We start from the raw sequence: 20,220 nt of genomic DNA, 5'->3' as shown, positions 1-20,220 counted from the left end.
TATGTTAACAAATTTCCCGAAAAAAAATATGAATTTTTGTTACGCAAGATATAATGTATTACAAAGACATTATATTTGATTTGATATTTATTCAAGGCTCTTTCTATTATTTCGAAATGAATAGAGTAATTTTTGAATTTAATTTTGAAGTTTTTATTTTGATAATGTTTTATTAACGAGCTATTTTAAAATATTTGTTTTTTTGTTTACGGAACTTTGATATCACGTTAATCACTCAGAGAGAATAACAAAAATAACAAGATAAAATAAAATACTAAGAAATTAATAAAAAATTAAAAAAACTAATGATTAAAATATGTTTATTGATTTGTTTTTTTAATGATAACAATGTTATCTGTAAAATAGAAAAAAACAAATAATATTTTTTTAACAAAATAAACAAGATAATATTTTTTTAAATAATATTTATTCGTTATTTTTCTATTTATAATTTTTTTTTATTTTTTAAAACGCAATATTAATTTAATATATTTATTGAGGCAATCATAAAGTAAATTAACATCAAATTATAAAAAAACATAAGTTGTATTAAATGTCAAATATTAGGAAACCATTTTAATAAATAATTTGGTCAAATATCAAAAGCCCTAACAAAATGAAAATTAATTAATTAATTAAATATTTTATAAAATTTGCATCTATTATTAAGATGATAAATTCAATATGGCCATATTTATTTTTTTTCAATGTCCAACAAAAATTCAGTTGACTAATCATCCAGATATTTCTTTTCGATTTTATTTGTTGATAAAACGAAAAAAAAGCCACTAATACAATTTGAATTTTACCGCTACAAAATGTCTGCCATAATGCGTGCGCACACGTTTATTTTTTATTTATTTTCTGTAATACATGTCAAAGATTTTTTTTCAGTTGTCATCATTAACTCAGTGTCAAAAAAAAAATAAATTACCAAGTTATTAATCAATTAAATCATCAAAATACTCAAACATGATCAAAATATAATTATCAAATAAAAATAATATTAAATAATCAAAAAAAAAATGTTAATATGACATCAATAACATTGCTATTTATTTTTAATTGCTTGTAATGTTTTTAATCTGTCATCTCACACATATCAATAATCAATTTTAAAGTGATAAACTTTAAAAAAATTAACAAATTAAATTTCTACTTAATCAAAACAACAATGGATCCATCATCTGGACAAAATCAAATTCAACCAGTTAATAGTAACAGTGAGAGTGACAATGTTGGAAGGTAAACAAACAAATCTTTTGTTTAAATTATTAAACAGTTTTTTTTTTTTTTACAATGATAAACATGTCAAGGACATCAAGAAAATCAAAGTTGCTTTATCATTTAATTTTTCAGTTGTTTGTTGCTTCGTTATGCAAGTCAAAATTCTCTTGATGAAAGTTCACAAAAACATATACCAAGAGAAAATGGCAAGGACAAGCCACCATATAGAAATCATCATCATACAAATCGTGCATTTGATATGATAAATGCAATGAGAAAGTAAGTTATAAAGTTATTTATTTATAAATCATTAAACAAGATCATAGAAAAATAAGCATTGGATCTATGTATCTTATTTTTTAATTATTATTTATTTTTATATTAGACAAAATTTATTATGTGATGTGATATTGGAAGCTGATGATGGTTCAGATGTACAAGCTCATAAAATGGTACTTGCTGCATGTAGTCCATATTTTTATGCAATGTTTACAAGTTTTGAAGAACGTGATCAACAACGTATTAAATTACAAGGTGTTGATCATGCTGCCCTTGAATTACTTGTTGATTATGTTTATACGGCTGAGGTACAAGTTACTGAAGAAAATGTACAAGTTTTATTACCAGCTGCAAATCTTCTTCAATTGACTGATGTACGTGATGCTTGTTGTGATTTTTTACAAGCACAATTACATCCATCAAATTGTTTGGGTATACGTGCATTTGCTGATCTTCATGGTTGTCTTGAATTACTTGGTCATGCTGACAGTTATATTGAACAACATTTTTCGTAAGTTTAATTAATGTATTTGATAATTTAAATTTGATGTAACTCGTTTTATTTTTGTGCCATTTAACAGTGAAGTTGTTGAGAGTGAAGAATTTTTAACTCTAACACCTCAACAAGTTGCAAAATTAATATGTAGTGATCGTTTAACTGTACCAACTGAAGAAAAAGTTTTTGAAAGTGTTATATCATGGGTACATGCTGATCTTGATAAACGACAAAATGTATTATCACAATTAATGGAACATGTTAGATTACCATTATTATCACAAGAATATCTTGTACAACGTGTTGAAGAAGAACCATTGTTAAAAGAAAATTTACAATGTAAAGATTATCTTATTGAGGCATTAAAATATCATTTATTAAAAGGTGAACAAAAAACATTATTTAAAACACCAAGAACAAAACCAAGACAACCACGTGGATTACCAAAAGTTTTACTTGTTGTTGGTGGACAAGCACCAAAAGCCATACGTAGTGTTGAATGTTATGATTTTAAAGAAGAAAAATGGTATCAAGTATCAGAATTACCAACAAGACGTTGTCGTGCTGGTTTATCAGTACTTGGTGGACGTATTTATGCTGTTGGTGGTTTTAATGGATCATTACGAGTAAGTTTAATCATTTTTTTTTTAATTTAAAATTAAAAAACCATCAACTACTTCAGTTATTTATGTAAAATTATTTTAATCTCAGGTAAGAACAGTTGATGTTTATGATGGTAATGCTGATCAATGGTCAGGATGTGCTGGAATGGAAGCACGACGTTCAACACTTGGTGTTGCTGTACTTGGTAATTGTATATATGCTGTTGGTGGTTTTGATGGTACAACTGGTTTAAATTCAGCTGAAGTATATGATCCACGTACTCATGAATGGCGTATGATATCATCAATGTTTACACGTCGTTCAAGTGTTGGTGTTGGTGTTGTTAAAGGTCTATTATATGCTGTTGGTGGTTATGATGGTTTATCACGTCAATGTTTATCAAGTGTTGAATGTTATTGTCCTGAAAAAGATCAATGGAAACTTGTTGCTGAAATGTCAGCACGTAGAAGTGGTGCTGGTGTTGGTGTACTTGATGGTATATTATATGCTGTTGGTGGTCATGATGGACCATTAGTACGTAAAAGTGTTGAAGCATATAATCCAGAAACAAATCAATGGACATCAATTGCTGATATGACACTTTGTCGTAGAAATGCTGGTGTTGTTACATTTAATTCAATGATATATGTTGTTGGTGGTGATGATGGTACATCAAATTTATCATCTGTTGAATTTTATTCACCACGTACAAATACATGGACAACATTACCAAATACAATGAGTATTGGACGTAGTTATGCTGGTGTTGCTATTATTGATAAACCACAAATACCAACAACAACAATGTGAGGCTTACAAACCACTGGGCATAATAAAGAACAACAAAATATTATATCAGATAATGATATATCAATTGATAATCAGCCCAGTGGTTTACAAGAACAACAACAACGTATTGCCAATCGTACACATGATTGTGAAGGTGCTAATTGTATTTGTCAACGTTATGAAAATGGTGAAATTGCTGTTATTGTACGTAATCGTAATTTATTAATAAATAATGATAATAATTATCAACAAAATATACGTCAACATAATAGAATATATCAAAATAATAGACAAGCAAATTTAAATCCAAATTATCAAAATCCAATTGATATTGTTAGAAATTTTAATCGTACACGTCGTTTACATGAACCAGAAGAAAATATTTATGAAAGATTAGATAATTTTGATGAAGCTGATCGTGATGTTGTTGATAGAAATTTACAAATTAAACAACAACAACAACAACAACAACAACAACAACAACAACAGCATCAACCACAAAATAATGGTGATCATACTTATGAAAGAGTTGATAATCGTCCATGGATACGTGGTAATAATAATTCACGTAATAATCATCCTAATAATTATCAATCAGCAACATCATCAGCATCAGCAGCATTATTAACATTTGAAAGAAATCGTGATATTTACATGACAAGTCAAGCATGTCTTGGTCGTTTTAATAATTTATCACGTAATTGTTTTTCAACAGATAATGTTGCATTAAATCAACTTGGAAATAATTGTATGTGTCAATTTTGTACAAGATTACCATTTTTACGTTATCATATATGTCAACAGTGTAATGGTTTTGGTAATACAAATAATATATCTGGTAGACATTATATTTATCAAGTAGCACGTAATTGTCGTTGTTCTTATTGTCGTGGTGAATATTTTTATGGTAGATTACCAATAAATAGACTTGTTGATACATTACGTCAATGTCAATGTAGAAATACAAATAATTGTCATTGTCGTAGATTAATAACATCATCAAATTCAGCAATATATGTTGGTAGAATTGATAGAATTGCATTATCACAATCTGTTAATAATCCATTGTATGCTAATCCAACAATTTACGTTGGAAGATTTGAAAGAAATAATAGTAATCAAGATGATTCTGTAAATGAACAAAATCAAGAGCCATCAAATTCATCATCATCATCTGCTTCATCATCACCACCTTCATCACAAGCTGGTAATTCATCAATTGAACAGCCACAACCAAGTACATCTGGTGAACAGAGAATTTTAAATCAAGCTGGAACATCAAATGTTGCTGTTTGTACAATTAATAATACAACTGAAAGACAACATGTTTGTGATGATTCATGTATTAGAAATCATCCAGGTATTTGTAGATTTATTGAAAGATCAGAAAGACCAGAATGTCAAGCACGTGGTATACCATATCATTGGTGGTTTGTCAATCGTTGGTTACCACTTTGGGGATCACAAGATAGAAATACTGAATCATCAGTACAACAAAAAGTTGAAGAACCAAGAGAACCACAAGGAAGTGACAGTGATGATCTTTAAATGGCTTTTATTAAAATGAGTAGACAATTTTTTAAAATTTTTTTTCTTGTGACATTCCAAGAGAGATCTGTTTTCTTCCTTATTTTTTTAACATCTTTTTTTTTTTTTTAATTTTTCCTTGGTAAGTAAAAAAAAAAAATTTAAAAAGGTAAATACAATTTTGCTCATATAATTTTTTTCTACGTTAGTTGAAAAACTTTTTAAAAAAATATTTGCTTAATCATCGTGTTAATTAGAAAAGACTGTTTTAACTATAATTATTATAGAAAAAAATTTTTTAAAACTTAATTTTAAAATCAAAAATTAAATTTTGATTAATTATAGTTAATTTAATGATTCAAATACATCGATTTTATTATGATATAATTAGTTATAAATTTTTTAAATAATAATTGGAATTATTAATTAAATATATCATGATAATAATTTACATACACGTCCAACATAGTCATTATTAGTTTTATAAGTAAATCAAAAAGTACTCCAGTTAATAATAGAAATTAAAAACGAAAAAAATTAATCTATATATTACTTTTAGTTTTTATTAGCAGGATATATTACTTCAAATAATAATAATCAAAAAAAAAAAGTATGCAATTTACTTTAATTAAAAATAATTTTACTTAAAATTTAGCTGAAAAATTTATTTGTATTTATTTTTAATAATAATTACGGTCTAAATACAAAATCTCGTTTATAAAATTTTAGTTTTTAAATTTCATTCATTAAATATTGAATGAATAATTCCCAGAAATAGGGTCGTACAAAAAAATTCTTGACCTAGTTTAATTTCTTGGAAAAATAATTTTTTCGTGACAGAAATTTAAATACCCTTTCTTAATATTAAAAATTTTAGCTTTGTTATCTATTTAAGAATTATTTTAGCAAGTTGATATTTAATCTAGTTTATTATACAAAAAAAAATAAAATAAAATCAGATACATATTTTGATTAACTTTCCATTAATAAAAAAAAAAAAAAGTTACATTTATTTTTAATTTTTTTTTTCTTATTGTCCTTGGCATTCCATTAACAAACATTGTGTTTTAGCATTGGCTTAAATATAACCACCATATCAATCATTTTACTATCTAATCGTGAAAAAAAAAATCATAAAAAAACAATCAGTAATGAGAATAGAAATTCATTCAAAAGATATCATGTAATATTTTTAATATTTCATTTTTTTTTCATTAAATAACGTAATATGATTGATGAGAGATATTCTTTTTTTATGTTTATTTTCTTTCAATATAATAATACCTTTTTCATACGTATAAAAATAAATGAAAAAAATATATTAACGTGCAAAATGTAGTGTAGATGACCTTAATGTAAGCCATAATGTCAAGACAAATATGGTTTTATCGACAATTTTATATATGCATATTTAGCTCAATGTGTTGGTAGAAAATATTTTTATTTTTATTTGGCTAATACATTATACAAAGTCACAAATAAACTTAGATTAAAATGACAAAAAAAAATTCTCATTGCATGCTGTATTTTTCCAAATAAATTTTATAATTACTCTTGTAAATAACAAAAAAAAAATAATAATAATTCAATGGTTTAAATTCTAAATTAAATTATAAAAAAAAAAAAAAACCATTTTTATATAATATAAAACTATATGAATGTCTTAGAAAAATTGTACTAAAAAATTATTATTATTTTAAATAATAAATAAATAATAAAAATAATGTGAATGATAAAATATGAAATGTGTTTTTTAAAAATAATTTAAAATGATAAAATCAAAACAATTATTTTGCAATACAGTAAATGAATTTTAACCTATTTATATTTTCTATATAAAAAAAAAATTATTCAACATGAATAAATATATTTTTTACAATTGAAATAAATAAACTCGGGTGCAGTTTGATAGTTCCGGTTGAATTATAATAATTTTATGGAACTATTAATCATGATGGGGTTGTAACTAATTGACAATCATGACACAAATAACCAATCAACAATACAATTTTTTATATTATAACACACAAATAAAACATGCACAATTTATCTCATTTTATTTACGATACAATTCACAACCGGATTTACTTTTATTTTATTATCATTATTATTTATTTTTTATCTTTGAAATTTGCGCGAGGACATGTACGCACGTTTTTACAATAACCCGAATACAAATGTCATTTATTTTTTTTTTTTCTCTATTTTATAATACATAATTTTCATTTTATTATTATTATCATAGCTATTTGAATGTTATACCTATATGAAAAAAAAAAGAAAGTCAAGCAACAAGTTGATCCAGAGAATGTCAATTAAATTGTTAGGCACAATAATCCACGTGGCTAAAGGGTCCATTTATAATAATTATTATTGACATGTCGGAATAAAGAGACAGGAAAATTCAATCAAATTTATATTGCAGATTTATATCTATTATTTTTCATTATTTATCACGGCTCTTTGAACACAAGGTATCTGACTATTTATATTTTTTTATTATATTTATTTTAAATTCATTTTAAAAAATATTTGTGTGAACTCTTTGATAGTGAATTTATATTAAATTCAATTTCACCAATATTATCATCTTCAGAAATTGTATGAAAAAAAAATTCCAATCTTTATATAAATATTTTTTTTTTAATATTCAATTCAGTTTTTATTAAATTTTTATTTTTATTTCTTCTTTTGAATATATTAAAGCTATATATTATTAATTAATTTTTTTTTTCAAAAAATTTGGATATTAATTATGATTGATTATTTTAAGTATATTTATAAAACGGATATCCTGATATTTTTATTTATAAAAAAAAGTAATGAAAAAAAAAATATGTGCTTACTCATAATCTCCGGATTCCGATGAAAGGAATTATTGTGGGTTAAAATCCCGAGGAAGGAGATGCATGATGATCCACCGAAGGAGGTCAAATTCGATGTGAAATATACTGTGTATATGTGTATGTAGAAATCGAGAGTGAGGTTTTTATGTGGTGTATGTTATTGGAGGTGAGAGAGCCTGAAAATATACATGGGTAAAAAAATTTTTTTAAATTATTTACTTTTTTTTTATTTTTATGATCAAATGAATCTGGGGACTTATCCCCTTCGCTTTGGCAAAAACTTACTTCAGTTGTCGTTTAACAACCGAACCTTTCACACTTTTATCAACAACAATTAAATCATTAATTTATCCTACTTAATTTATTATTAAAATTTTGTTTTTTTATTTGTTAAAATGTGACATTACTCAGTTATTCTTATTTATTTTTCTCTCATCTTTTTAGGATATAATTTTTTAAATTTTAAATCAATGTGAGCTGTACCAATGTGTTTAGTAATATTGTTTTTTTAATTATCATATGACTTTTATGTATCTTGCAATTTTTTAAAATACAGTGAATAACATTGAGATAAAAAAAAAAAAAAAAATCCTTGACAGACTCAATGCTTCTACTTCCCAGTCAAATGCAAGGTAAAAAAAAAATAAAAGCTAGAATTTTTTAAATTATTTTTAAATATATTCGAGGCAGACGAGTGTTTATTTTTTTTTTTTCTTTTAATCAACTAAAATGTCGAGTGTCTGGTTAATGAGACAGTAACACCCTCGTGTAAAAAACGACATATACATTTTTTTTTTTCACTTAAAATGTCTTAATTATCAAAAGAACTAATGAACGGATAAATTATCAATTAGTCAACGTTGATTACAGCTTTATCAACAAGTTCATTCTCCTAATTTTTCAATTTTATATTTTCAATTTAAAAACAAGAAAGAAAATATAATTTTAAACTTAATAATTTAGTGAAATATATTATTCAAATACTCATTCACACTTTATTTTATCTTTAAATTTTCTTGATAAAAAATTGGCCATGATTATTATATATATTATAAAACTTTATTTAAAAAAAATAAAAAAACGTGGGTCTAGGTGGCAGACAAGAATCATTAACATTCAAAAGACACACGTGAAAGGCTGCGTAAAGAAAGTACGTTACTAACGTCGTATATTTTATTTCGATTTCCTCACATTTGTTAAGAATACATCATCAACATTTGTCAAAAATAAAAAATAAAAAAAATAACAATTTGAATACATAAAAAATCAATCGAAAAAAGCGCGTGATAAATTTACAAAAATAATGAAAAAATAAATGATTAAATATTGTCAAGATAATAATTTAAATTTGCCAAAAAAGTTTCACCAATTTATTATCATTAACATCATCCATAAATCAATAATTATATTTATTCTTAATGAATTAAAAAATAAAAGCTGAAAATTAATATTATAAATAAAACAAGTTGATATATTTCGTTTCCTTTTCAGATTTTAGTCTTGGATAAACACCCTGGCGCCTACATCGATTTATCAAGATTTTTTTTTTTTGCAATTCCCGAGGCAATATAATCATAAAAATTAAAAAATTAAAAATATAATAATAATATTTAATATGAAAGTAATACTGTTTGAATAAATAAAAAAAAAAATAAAAATACAGTGGCAAAGATTTAATCGTGTTTGTATGAGAAAGATATTTATAATGGAGTTTGACATAAACGTGAAACTAATGAAGACATTGGCAATGATGACAGCCATATAAAAAGGAAAATATATATTTTTTTATTCAAAAATAAAATACGAGTATTATTTGATATTTAATTTAAAAAAATTCTAGTCTAATAAACAATTTGATCAAGGAAAATATATAAATAAAAAGCTAGATATGTCACTGGGTAATTTTAGTTTGCCTTTTCAATTGGCAACACCATCGCCTTATCTTTACACACCCAATGATCCGTTACGTTTACGTTTGAATGCTGTTGTTCCATCATCTGTAAATTTTCAAGATGAACGTCGTTATCAAAATGAGCCATATATACCACCAGCTGCTTATCAACAACAAAAAAATAATCAACAAAGCAATCAACAAAAATATTATAAACAAAATTATCAATCACAAAATCAACAACAACATAATTATGATACAAGAAATGTAGATAAACAAAATAATCAATATGTTGAGTATCAACAAAATTATCAAACAACACAAACTAAAAGTTCAGATATTAGTTTATTGCAACAAGAAATTCTTCAGCCACCACCACTACCATCTTCATCATCATCATCAATTGAAAATACAAATTATCAAGAAAATCAAAATTCTAGAATAATTCAAAATCAACAATTGCCATTAAATGAAAATGAAAATTCTTATCCTGAAAGACCAGAAGGGTAAGATGTTTATTAAATATTTTATTTTTCAACTGGTTAAAAAAATTAATAAACCATCATACGTAATTAGAAAGTAGTTTATAAATTAAAGTAAAAAAAAATATATCTCGTTTCAATTTACACATGTGAAATTCGATCGAAATTTAAATAAAAAGAGGACATATTATTTTCGATTTATTTTTAAAACATGTAGTAATTTTTTTTAAGCTGTTTTTAAAAAGTAAAAAATATAAATTAATTTAAAGGTCTTTAGGTTTAATTTTATTTTTTGTTTTATAAATGATAGATTTACGAGGGTTAATGGTGGATCATTTGGTAATTCAAATGCTAAAACATCAGTACATGCTGTATTGGATTATGATGACGATGGTGATGATAATGTTGATGATTACTATGACGAAAATATACCACATGATGCAAGAGTAACACCAATTCAAGGACCAATTTATCTAAAAAATGGATCAGTACCTGTTGTTCCACTCTACTCATATCCACAATTACAAAATGGTTCTTTTGTACAAATACCGGTAATATATTAAAATACATAAATATTCAAGTTTTTAATTTTTTTTTTTTAACTTTAAAATGTACTTTGTATTATCAAAAAAAAAAAATCTTAATGTTTAAACTTTATATATATTTTCATAGGCCATTAAATTTTATGTTTTTATTATTCAAAAAAAGTAAATTTTCCAATCTTTTTTTATAATATTAAAGTCGTTAAATATTATTACACCAAGTCAAACTAAAATCATAAAATTTTGATCTCATTTATTACGAGGTGAGAGTTTAAAAGTCATAAAAAAAAAAAAAATTTATATACAAAATAAATGAACGAATTACATGTCGTAAATAAAAGCTAACAAATTGGTTATCAAATAATTTAATAATTGCAATATTTATAAATTAATTATCATAATAAATTGTCAGCTAATATTACACGATTAATTTATTATCCAGTTTTTTATTTTTGAATTTGATACAGCAGTATTATTAAAATTTATAAAGAAAAAAAGCTTTTGTTTACTATATAGTAAATATAAAATAATTAGATAAAAATCAGTAAATTATTTTCGAAATAGTGATTGTAATATTAACCAGCTGGTTTTTGGTTTTTTTTTTTTTGCAAGTCTAAGGTCAAATAATACTTGACGACATTGATCATGGACAATCGAAAAGTTCCTTGATCATTTCCTTGCATTTTGAAAAATATAAATATATTTATTTTAAATAATAATAATGTAAAACGAATTTAATTACACTTTGTATATCAAGTTATCAAGGCCTCACGACATCTTACGAAAATAACAAAAAAAAAAAAAAATATATATTTTCTCAATTTATCTTATTTTTTTTTAGATTCATTAGTAAATGAAAATGCAATTATAATGTGCCTTCTTTGTGTATAAATATTTTTTGATTATGAGTTAATTTTTTTTTCACATTGGCATGTTAATTATCGAAAGTTCACATTTATAATTTTAATGAGAAATTAAGTAGAATTAAATGGACCCACATCTAATCAGTTCAATGTCGATTTAAATTCTTTTCATGTATATTTTTTTTTTTGTTTCCTTTCACTTGGTTATATTGTTAAGTTTCAATCTGATTTAAAATAATATACATAAATACATGAATTATTTACATTTAAAAATTTTTTTAAATATAAAAATTATCGTTAAATATTTACTTGTATTTTTATTTTTTAAAAATCAACAACAATGGTTAATATAATAAAATTATAAATTTACTTTTTTTTATGTTTATCAATTCAATATTTATTTATTAATATTTTTTTTCTATTTTTATTATATTTGATTATGAAAGTAAAAAATTTATACATGTGAATTTTATTTGTTTGGTAGACACGTATGTTATAAATCCAGGGTATATATTATTATGTATTTATGTACGTTATATATATGCCAAAAGTAGAAAGGCATCGATTTAATTTTGTTATTGTATGCACGTGATTTTAGTTACAAAGAGATGAGTATTTGCTCTTTACTTGTTATGCATGATTATGCAATATTTGAAATACACACTCGTGATCCTATCAATCAATCAATCATTCTTTGTCACGTTAATAAATTAGAATTAATTTTTTTTTTTTTTTTTTTCATCTGATCTACTTTTTAATTTAAATATATAAATATAAATAATATAATTATTTTTATATTGCTTAAATATTTATAAATTTGTTTTTTATTTAAATTTCATAAAAGTTTGATCATTTTTTTTTTTGTATTACAAAATTATAATGATGGAAAATTAATTTATTTAGCTTATTTGTATTTCGTTTATTTCGATTATTTTATTTCGATTGTAATGATAATATTTTTCTATCATACTTTATGTCAAGTTTAGAGGTAAAATAAATATAGCTTTGTTGCTTTATGTAAAACAGATATAAATATTTGTCTAATATTTCAATAAGTTTGATAATTTGAATAATTATTTTTTTGTTTATTTAAATTAGATATTATGGACAGCATTGTCAGTAGCACTTGGAGCTGAATTAAGAGGTGATTTAGTACGTGGTACACCGTGTATAAAAAAAAATCATCAATTATTTTGTCCAACTGCTGGAAATAAATATCCCACGTAAGTTTTTATTTAATAAAAAAGTTAAAATAGTAATTATATTAATTTAATATATATTTTAAAAAATATTTAAGAGATCGAATTGAACAATTTATTGATGAAAATAAAGCACTGATGAAAAGAATGTATGGTGATTTCGAAATGAATGGAGAATATGGTCCTGAAACAAGTTCCTCACCTCGTAGAAGAAAAAAAAGATCAGATGATTTGCCAGATGGAGGTCCAAATTTCAAGGATCAAAGTCAATCAAGACCTCGTGTTATTCAGGGTGGTGATTCATATTTCGATAAAATTAGAAATCCACGACAATCATTTACAAATAATCGCAGTAGTGATAGTGGCAGGTAAATGTTTATCATTATATCTTTAAGTGGTTTTTTATTGAATTTTTTAATTGTTTTAGAATTGATGCTTGTGAATCAAAAATTGAAATAGTAACACCATATTGGGCAAGTAACAGTGCTGGTAAAATACGAGCAATTGTAAATACCCAACATTTTGAACAAGCAATTCATCAAGAAGTTTGTTCGTAAGTAAATTATAAATTATTTTATTTATTTAAATACTAATTGTTTTGTGAATTATTTAATATAGAAAAACACAAACAAATCGTTGTATTGGTGATTGTGGATGTGAACAAAAATATAAATGGCACAGATTACTTGCATATGATCCTGATAATGATTGCAAAGGTATATTTATGGACTGGTTTTTATTTCCTTCATGTTGTGTTTGTCGTTGTGATCCTCGTGGTAAATTTCCTGGCACAACGACCAGTACAAATACCAATCAACGAGGATAATTACAATTATATATTTGTTATTATTTCATTTTAATTAACTGGTATAATTATTTTTATGTGGTTTTTTAATCCCACCAATTAAAGCTTATAATTATACATTTGTAATTTTTATATTTTTTATTATTTTTTTGTTTAATTTGATTTATTAGTTTGTTTTTTTTTTTTTAAGTAAACACTGTGTTTTATTTGTGATCTTGAAAATGACATTTGTGATTTTTTGTCTGGCATGATAATTTTTTAGTGTTTTTTAAATTATTTAAATTAAATTTTTTTTTTTTTTGTTATGTTTTAAATAATTTAAAGAGACACATGTATTTTATACGTGATTATTTTTATCAATTTTAAAATAAGTAAATATGAAATATTATTGTGACACTGTGACAATTGACTTATGATAATAAAAAATAATATTATGTCGTTATAATAATAACATAAATTTGAATGATAAATCTTGTTAATATTTTTTTTTTTTTATATATTTTGGTATAGTTTAAAAATTATGTTACTACTGTAATTTAGTGAAACAAGATTCCACTTTGATACTAAGCCTTGTATAATAAATAAATAAATAAATAAATAAATAAATAAATAAGTAAATAAATAAATAAACACTTAGTAGTGAAATAAAATCATATCGTTATAATCACAACCATTTGTCCTTGACACAAAAATTAAACACACATTGGCTAGACAAGCATTGTAAAAACAAAAATACAAAGATGAAAATACAAACATTAATATTCTTTAAGTGCTTTTATTTCAAACAAAAAAAAAATCAATAGTAATTCACAAATATTACATTTTTCACACGATTAATATGTTACACATAATTTTATTTATTATCATTAGACAAAAATAAATACAATCAATATAATCTAAAAAAAAAAAAATAAAAGAAAAATCTACGAATTAAAATTCACAGACTATCGAATAATGCTTTTTTTTTTTTTTCATTTGATTTTGGACGGATTCCTGATAAGCCACGATAGAATTTTCACTTTTTTTTTTTTTATAATTTTAATTATCTTTTTTTTTGTTTGTTACTTTATATCGTCAATAAAATTCATATTGATTTTAAAAAATTTAGAAAAATAATTATAAAATGATTTTAAAAAAAAATAATAATAAAATTAATTATCGATAATGTACAAAATATTACGAGGACGAGGTTTATAAAGATTCGAAAAAAAAAATAAAAAATTTGCTTAACATTGTCTTAATATTTACGACAAATATGAATTATTTTATTTATTTTTAAATAAGTTTGTACGACGTGGTGCAATATTTGCGCCAATATGACTGTTTTAATTAAAAAAAAAAAAAACTATATTCCAATATAACTTGTTAAATATTTAAAACTGTAGAATTTTTTTTTTTTTTGTTTAATCTACCTCGACCTAAGCTAAATTAAAAATTAATTAAATTAATTGTTAATCTACCAGAAAAAAAGAAAAGAAATGATCCACAATAAAAATGTGTTGATTAAATATTTTTTGCAAAAATTTGAAATGTAATTAAACCGGCAATGAACATTTGGATAAATTTATTTCCAGCGATAGAAATAGCTGAATTGCAGAGATCACTGGAACAAACGTGACATGATTCCACAATAATATGACTTCCAACAGCAGCATTTGGTGGACAAGGTCCATTCTGAATATTTTTTTCTTCTTGAGTTGGAATTTCACATGATCGACGAATAACTGTTCTTCCATTTTCTTTAAAAAACAAAATTAAAATTAATTAAAAATAACAATATAAATTATTTTTTAATTAATGGGTGTGACTGTGTCCTTGAAACACCTTTTCTTGAATCATCATATTAATTTACAACAACGACAAGTGACTCATACAAAAACTACATACCGGAAAAATACATTTTTTTTATTCATTTTATTAAAATAATCTTAAGATGCGTCACATAATGTACACACATTAAAATATTAACACCCACAAATAAAAAATACAGACAGTGTTAATTATATAAAAAAATAAAAACATTTTTTTTTTAAAAAAAACAAGCAACATCTTAATGTTGATTATTATTATTATTATTTTATTTAAGATGATAATATTCTTGAAGAATATTGTTGACTAAGTGATTGAGGGTTAAACAGGAAATTTGTTAATTGTGCATAATGACAAACACACACCCGTCCGACCCAAGCTGACAAATTAAATATTTATTAAATTGTCTAAATTAATATAGCTCTTTATAGCCAATCAGACAATATAAATATGTATATTTTAATCATTTATTATTGTTATTATTGTATGTATTTTATTTAAATACCTCGAGTAACCATTTTTTTGCAAATTGATTGAACAGAAGAGCCATACATGCTAGCAGAGCTAGTTGCTTCACAATCTCTCGTTTGGAAATTTCTTTGATGCTCAGTTATGTTCATTGGATCACCACATTCTGGTGATCTATCTGATGTACATGTCCAGCATCTTAATGCCATTCCTAAAATATAAAAATGAATTTAAAAAATTTTTAAATTGTTGTTGATTCGACGGAGCATTTCTACCGTAGAAATAGCAATCATTTCTACCAGGGAAATGGCAATTATTTCTACCAGGGAAATCTCGTTGTATAGAAAATATATACTCATTGAATTTTAAAAAAATTATGGATAAAAATAATAATTATATGTTGTTTATATTCAAGAAAATAATAATGATAATTATGTAATATTAAATGTGTCGACGATGACTACATCAATGTGGTTTACCTTTGCGTAATTGTCATGTTTTGTTACGCTTCAATCATTTCGCATACCTACATCAACATTATAAACATTAAAAAACAGAAAAAAATAATATGAAATATTTATTTCATGTTATTCATTATTTATTTACGCTATTTTTTTTGTTTAATTTTTATAATATCCGGCAGCTGCATTGTTTACAATCTTTTGCAAAGTCATAAGCATTGTTTTTTTATTTTTTTTTATTTTTATGCTTTTGTTCTAATTTTTGTTTACACTAATTATATTCTAAAAGCGTATAATTATATGCATATTTATTTTCAAGGAAAACACTGATAAATATTACCATATTATTTTTTTTTTTTTTTCATAATATATTAATATATTGTTTTTCAAATCAAGATTGAAACACAAAACGAATTTTTTTATCTTAAAAATTCTTGAAATTATTTAAAATTAAAAAATTAAAAGATAAGAGTTTTTTAAAACTAAATTTTAATAATAATTGTATATTTTATTTTTAAATTAAATATTAATCTAGTTGTTTTTTTGTTTAATTATCAAATTATCAAATTTTTTAAATTAAAAAAAAATTGTAAATATAAATTTACCTGATTGAATGATAACAGCAAAAGTAAGTGTAGCAATGATCCAATTAATATTTGAAGCCATGATGTTATTATTTAATAATTTTTTTCAATTATTAAAAGAAGAAAAAAAAAGTATAGGTGTTGGTTGATGAAGAGCTTGATGAACAATGTGAATAAGACGATGGTTGCACTCGTACTGAGTCAAACAACTGGACAATTCCCAGTAAAAAATAAATGATCAACTTGTTTCCAACAACACACAGCGTAAATATTCAACTACCACAATATTAAATATTATTTCTCAACCTTATTCTTCATGCATATTAAAACTTTACCCTACCTTATACCCCCATCATGTGTGCATGATCAACATCATTAAGATCATGTTATAATGAAATTTAAAAAATCCCCCACAAGTTATTATTTATTTTTTTTTTGCATTGTTCTCCATAACTTGCTGACACCATAAATTCGTAACACCACCATCATCATCATCTCATATTAATTTATCAACTCTAAAAAATATCCAGTAAAATTTGATGTTTAGAAAAATAAAAAAAATATACTATTTTATCTTATTTACGACGCAAAATAAAATTTTTTTTTTTTATTTTATTTATAAAAATGACAAGTCAATAAATTTTGCAATTAACTAAATGGAATATTTTTTTTTTAAATGATGCGTCAAGGCATTCACAATTAATGTGATTTTTTTATTTCAAATATTTTATGAATGATGCATTTCTCTAAATAATTTAACAAAATTTTTATTTATTATTTTAATTATTTTAAAAATTTTTTTATTATAAAAAAAGATAATAATTATTGATAAATTTTTCACCTACATTATTAATAGTAAAAAGTTTCACTTTATTTTATTTTTTTCTATCATTTAACTAGTGATAATTAGACACGTAATTCTAATTTTCTACGTCGTAATTTTCATATAACTTTTAAATGATATTTTTACATATTTTTTAAAGTTGTTAATTTTTTTTTAAATTTATTAAATAAGTTAATAAATTAATTGTTAAATTTTTTAAGTATAAAAATTTAAATTTTAGATATTAATTTCATTGATAGAAAAATAAAATAATTATAAGTTAAATATAAGAAAGAAAATAAAATTAGGGTCAGTTGAGTATTTAACCCTGTAGACATTACCAAATTGACTTGCCATTTGACCCGATCCCTTCATCATCATTGTCTTCTTCATTTTTATTCATCTACTAAAATATGTATGTATATTTTTTTTCTTATATCATCTACAAAAACATCACTTAAATTCAAACTAGCCTATCCGGTGTCCGGTTGATCCGATTGATCTTTGAAATTTATCAACAAATGCTAATTGAATAATTATTGTTCCAACAAATATATATATTTTTAAATGAATAATAAATATTAAATACAAATATATTTATGCAATTAAATAAAAATTAAGTAACAATAATAAAAAAATAATATAATACAAATGTTATTTCTATGATAATTAAATTAATATTTATATTTAATAAAATTGATGATTTATTGCAAGCATTTTCATTACAAAATGAACATGATACAGAGGCCTCTGGATAGTTATTATGAAAATCACAATATGTATTTTGAGTACGAGTTGGCACGCAACTTCTCACAGTCACGTGAACATTTTTATCTGAAATATGTAAAATAAAAAAAAATTTTTTTTTTTATAAAGTATGACAAATTACTTGAATTATTATGGGTTATTTTTAAAAACATTGACTTAATCATTATTATAATGATCATGAGATAAACAGAGCATAATGACAAAAAAAAAAAAAAACTTGTAAATTTAAAATTAGTTTCTATATTTGAAAATAAACTTTTTTTTTTTATTTATTTTTTTCATTGAAGACTGTTAAAATGTCAAATTATTTGTGTAATTAATTTTGATAATTTACCTTAAAAAATAACAACAATAAATTAACAATTAAAATAAAAAATTTAACGATTTTATATTTAAAAATGTTTTTTTATTTTAATTGTTAATTTATTGTTGTTATTTTTTAAGGTAAAGTTATTAAAATTAATCACAAAAATAAATTGATATTTTAACAGATTAAATGCAAAAAAAATCGATAGAAAAAGTTTATTTTTAAACATAGGAGCGAATTTTGAATTTTAAATTTTTTAGTTTAAATCAAGTTGGTTTTTTTTTTTTGAATTAAAATTAATAAATTAATTAGTACATTTAGTAAGTATTTAAAATAGGATACATAAGCACGTGTACATTTTATCACAACATGATAAAAACAATAATAAAAAAAAGTGGGTCCAGTGTGGTATCTCCCAGATGTTGAAGAATAAAAGCCCCGAGGTATAACGAAGATAAGTCGTTTGTTTGTCGTTGTCAAGTATACAATACACAGTATCATTTTATTTTTATTTTTCATTAAAAACCATCACAAAAGTTTATTCAAATGAATAAAAAAAATAAAATTACTTTAAACTCAATTTATATATATTTTTTTGACTTTATTAAATTCACGAGAAAATTGTGTGTGTTTGTGTTTATGTAAAAATAAATTTATAAAAAAAAAAAAAAAGAAGAAAGTACATTGAAAAGTGAGAGTTGTAAGATAATAAATCACCTGACTCTTTTTTTCAATTAACGGCTTAAAATATTTAAAAGTAAAATTGATTTATTTTTTTTATTTTTTACCCATTTTATCCAAGCTTGAATTATTTATTTTTTTTTTTTTTACGTACATAATATGATGGCTTTGAGGCAACTATGAGGTTCATAATTTGGACAAGTTACAAGATCCACTGATGGTCCTGGTGCATATGGATCATTGCATTCTGCTCTTCTTCCTTCATTAAGATCAATATTACATTCGTAACACGAAAGCCTTCCTTTCACAAAACCAACTAAAAAAATTTACAAATAAAAATTATATAAAAATCTATATTTAAAGCAATTAATTACCTAATTAACTCACCATTTAAACAGATAAATATAAATAATATTTTTTTACTAAATTTTAAATCCATATTTAATTTATTTTTACAATTAATTATCATTCACTTGGCGACACATTTAAGGGATGAAAAAAAATTGGGAATAAAGAAAAAGATGCAACACTTGTAAATGATATGGTATCACTAAGAAAATTTAAATATAAAGAGGAACCATTGAGAAGACAAAACAGGTGGGGGTGTGTAAATATTTCATATGTGTGACAGGACAAGGTGAATTGAATTATATACACATGTGTATTTATGTGCTGATTTTATACATTTTATTTCAATGTGTTTATCTTAAACAGACACCGGCATCTTTCGAATTAATTTTTAATTTTTTTTTTTTTTTTTCCTCACGAGG

General features: G+C 23.3%; 4 protein-coding genes across 4 annotated transcripts; 2 read left to right on the top strand and 2 right to left on the bottom strand.

The window, feature by feature from the left end:
• The first annotated feature begins 868 nt into the window (after positions 1-868).
• On the top strand, positions 869-6,324 carry LOC122855314 (ring canal kelch homolog). The gene is made up of 5 exons (XM_044156577.1): positions 869-1,245; positions 1,360-1,506; positions 1,613-2,017; positions 2,088-2,628; positions 2,714-6,324. Exons 1-5 carry the CDS (start codon positions 1,175-1,177, stop codon positions 3,413-3,415), a joined length of 1,866 nt encoding a protein of 621 aa, XP_044012512.1. The 5' UTR covers positions 869-1,174; the 3' UTR covers positions 3,416-6,324.
• On the top strand, positions 3,425-13,790 carry LOC122853988 (myb-like protein P; the record flags this gene model as incomplete). Its single annotated transcript, XM_044154398.1, has 7 exons — positions 3,425-4,939; positions 9,620-10,164; positions 10,451-10,691; positions 12,644-12,768; positions 12,843-13,112; positions 13,172-13,297; positions 13,363-13,790. Coding segments are annotated over 7 exons (3,030 nt in total), but the record flags the coding sequence as incomplete, so codon positions are not given.
• Positions 13,791-14,365: 575 nt separating this feature from the next.
• LOC122855313 lies at positions 14,366-17,383 on the bottom strand. Its single transcript, XM_044156576.1, has 3 exons — positions 16,893-17,383; positions 15,864-16,037; positions 14,366-15,288 (listed from the first exon to the last, which is right to left on the bottom strand). The coding sequence occupies exons 1-3, from the start codon at positions 16,951-16,953 to the stop codon at positions 15,053-15,055; spliced, it is 471 nt and encodes a 156-aa protein (XP_044012511.1). The 5' UTR covers positions 16,954-17,383; the 3' UTR covers positions 14,366-15,052.
• Positions 17,384-18,230: 847 nt separating this feature from the next.
• LOC122855312 lies at positions 18,231-20,069 on the bottom strand. Its single transcript, XM_044156575.1, has 3 exons — positions 19,838-20,069; positions 19,605-19,766; positions 18,231-18,528 (listed from the first exon to the last, which is right to left on the bottom strand). The coding sequence occupies exons 1-3, from the start codon at positions 19,917-19,919 to the stop codon at positions 18,311-18,313; spliced, it is 462 nt and encodes a 153-aa protein (XP_044012510.1). The 5' UTR covers positions 19,920-20,069; the 3' UTR covers positions 18,231-18,310.
• Between the last annotated feature and the right edge of the window lie 151 nt (positions 20,070-20,220).

Source organism: Aphidius gifuensis, linkage group LG4 (genome assembly GCF_014905175.1).
Source record: "Aphidius gifuensis isolate YNYX2018 linkage group LG4, ASM1490517v1, whole genome shotgun sequence".
Lineage (NCBI taxonomy): Eukaryota > Metazoa > Arthropoda > Insecta > Hymenoptera > Braconidae > Aphidius > Aphidius gifuensis.
The sequence above is the reverse complement of the archived record's forward strand: the minus strand, read 5'-3'. Positions and strand labels throughout refer to the sequence as shown.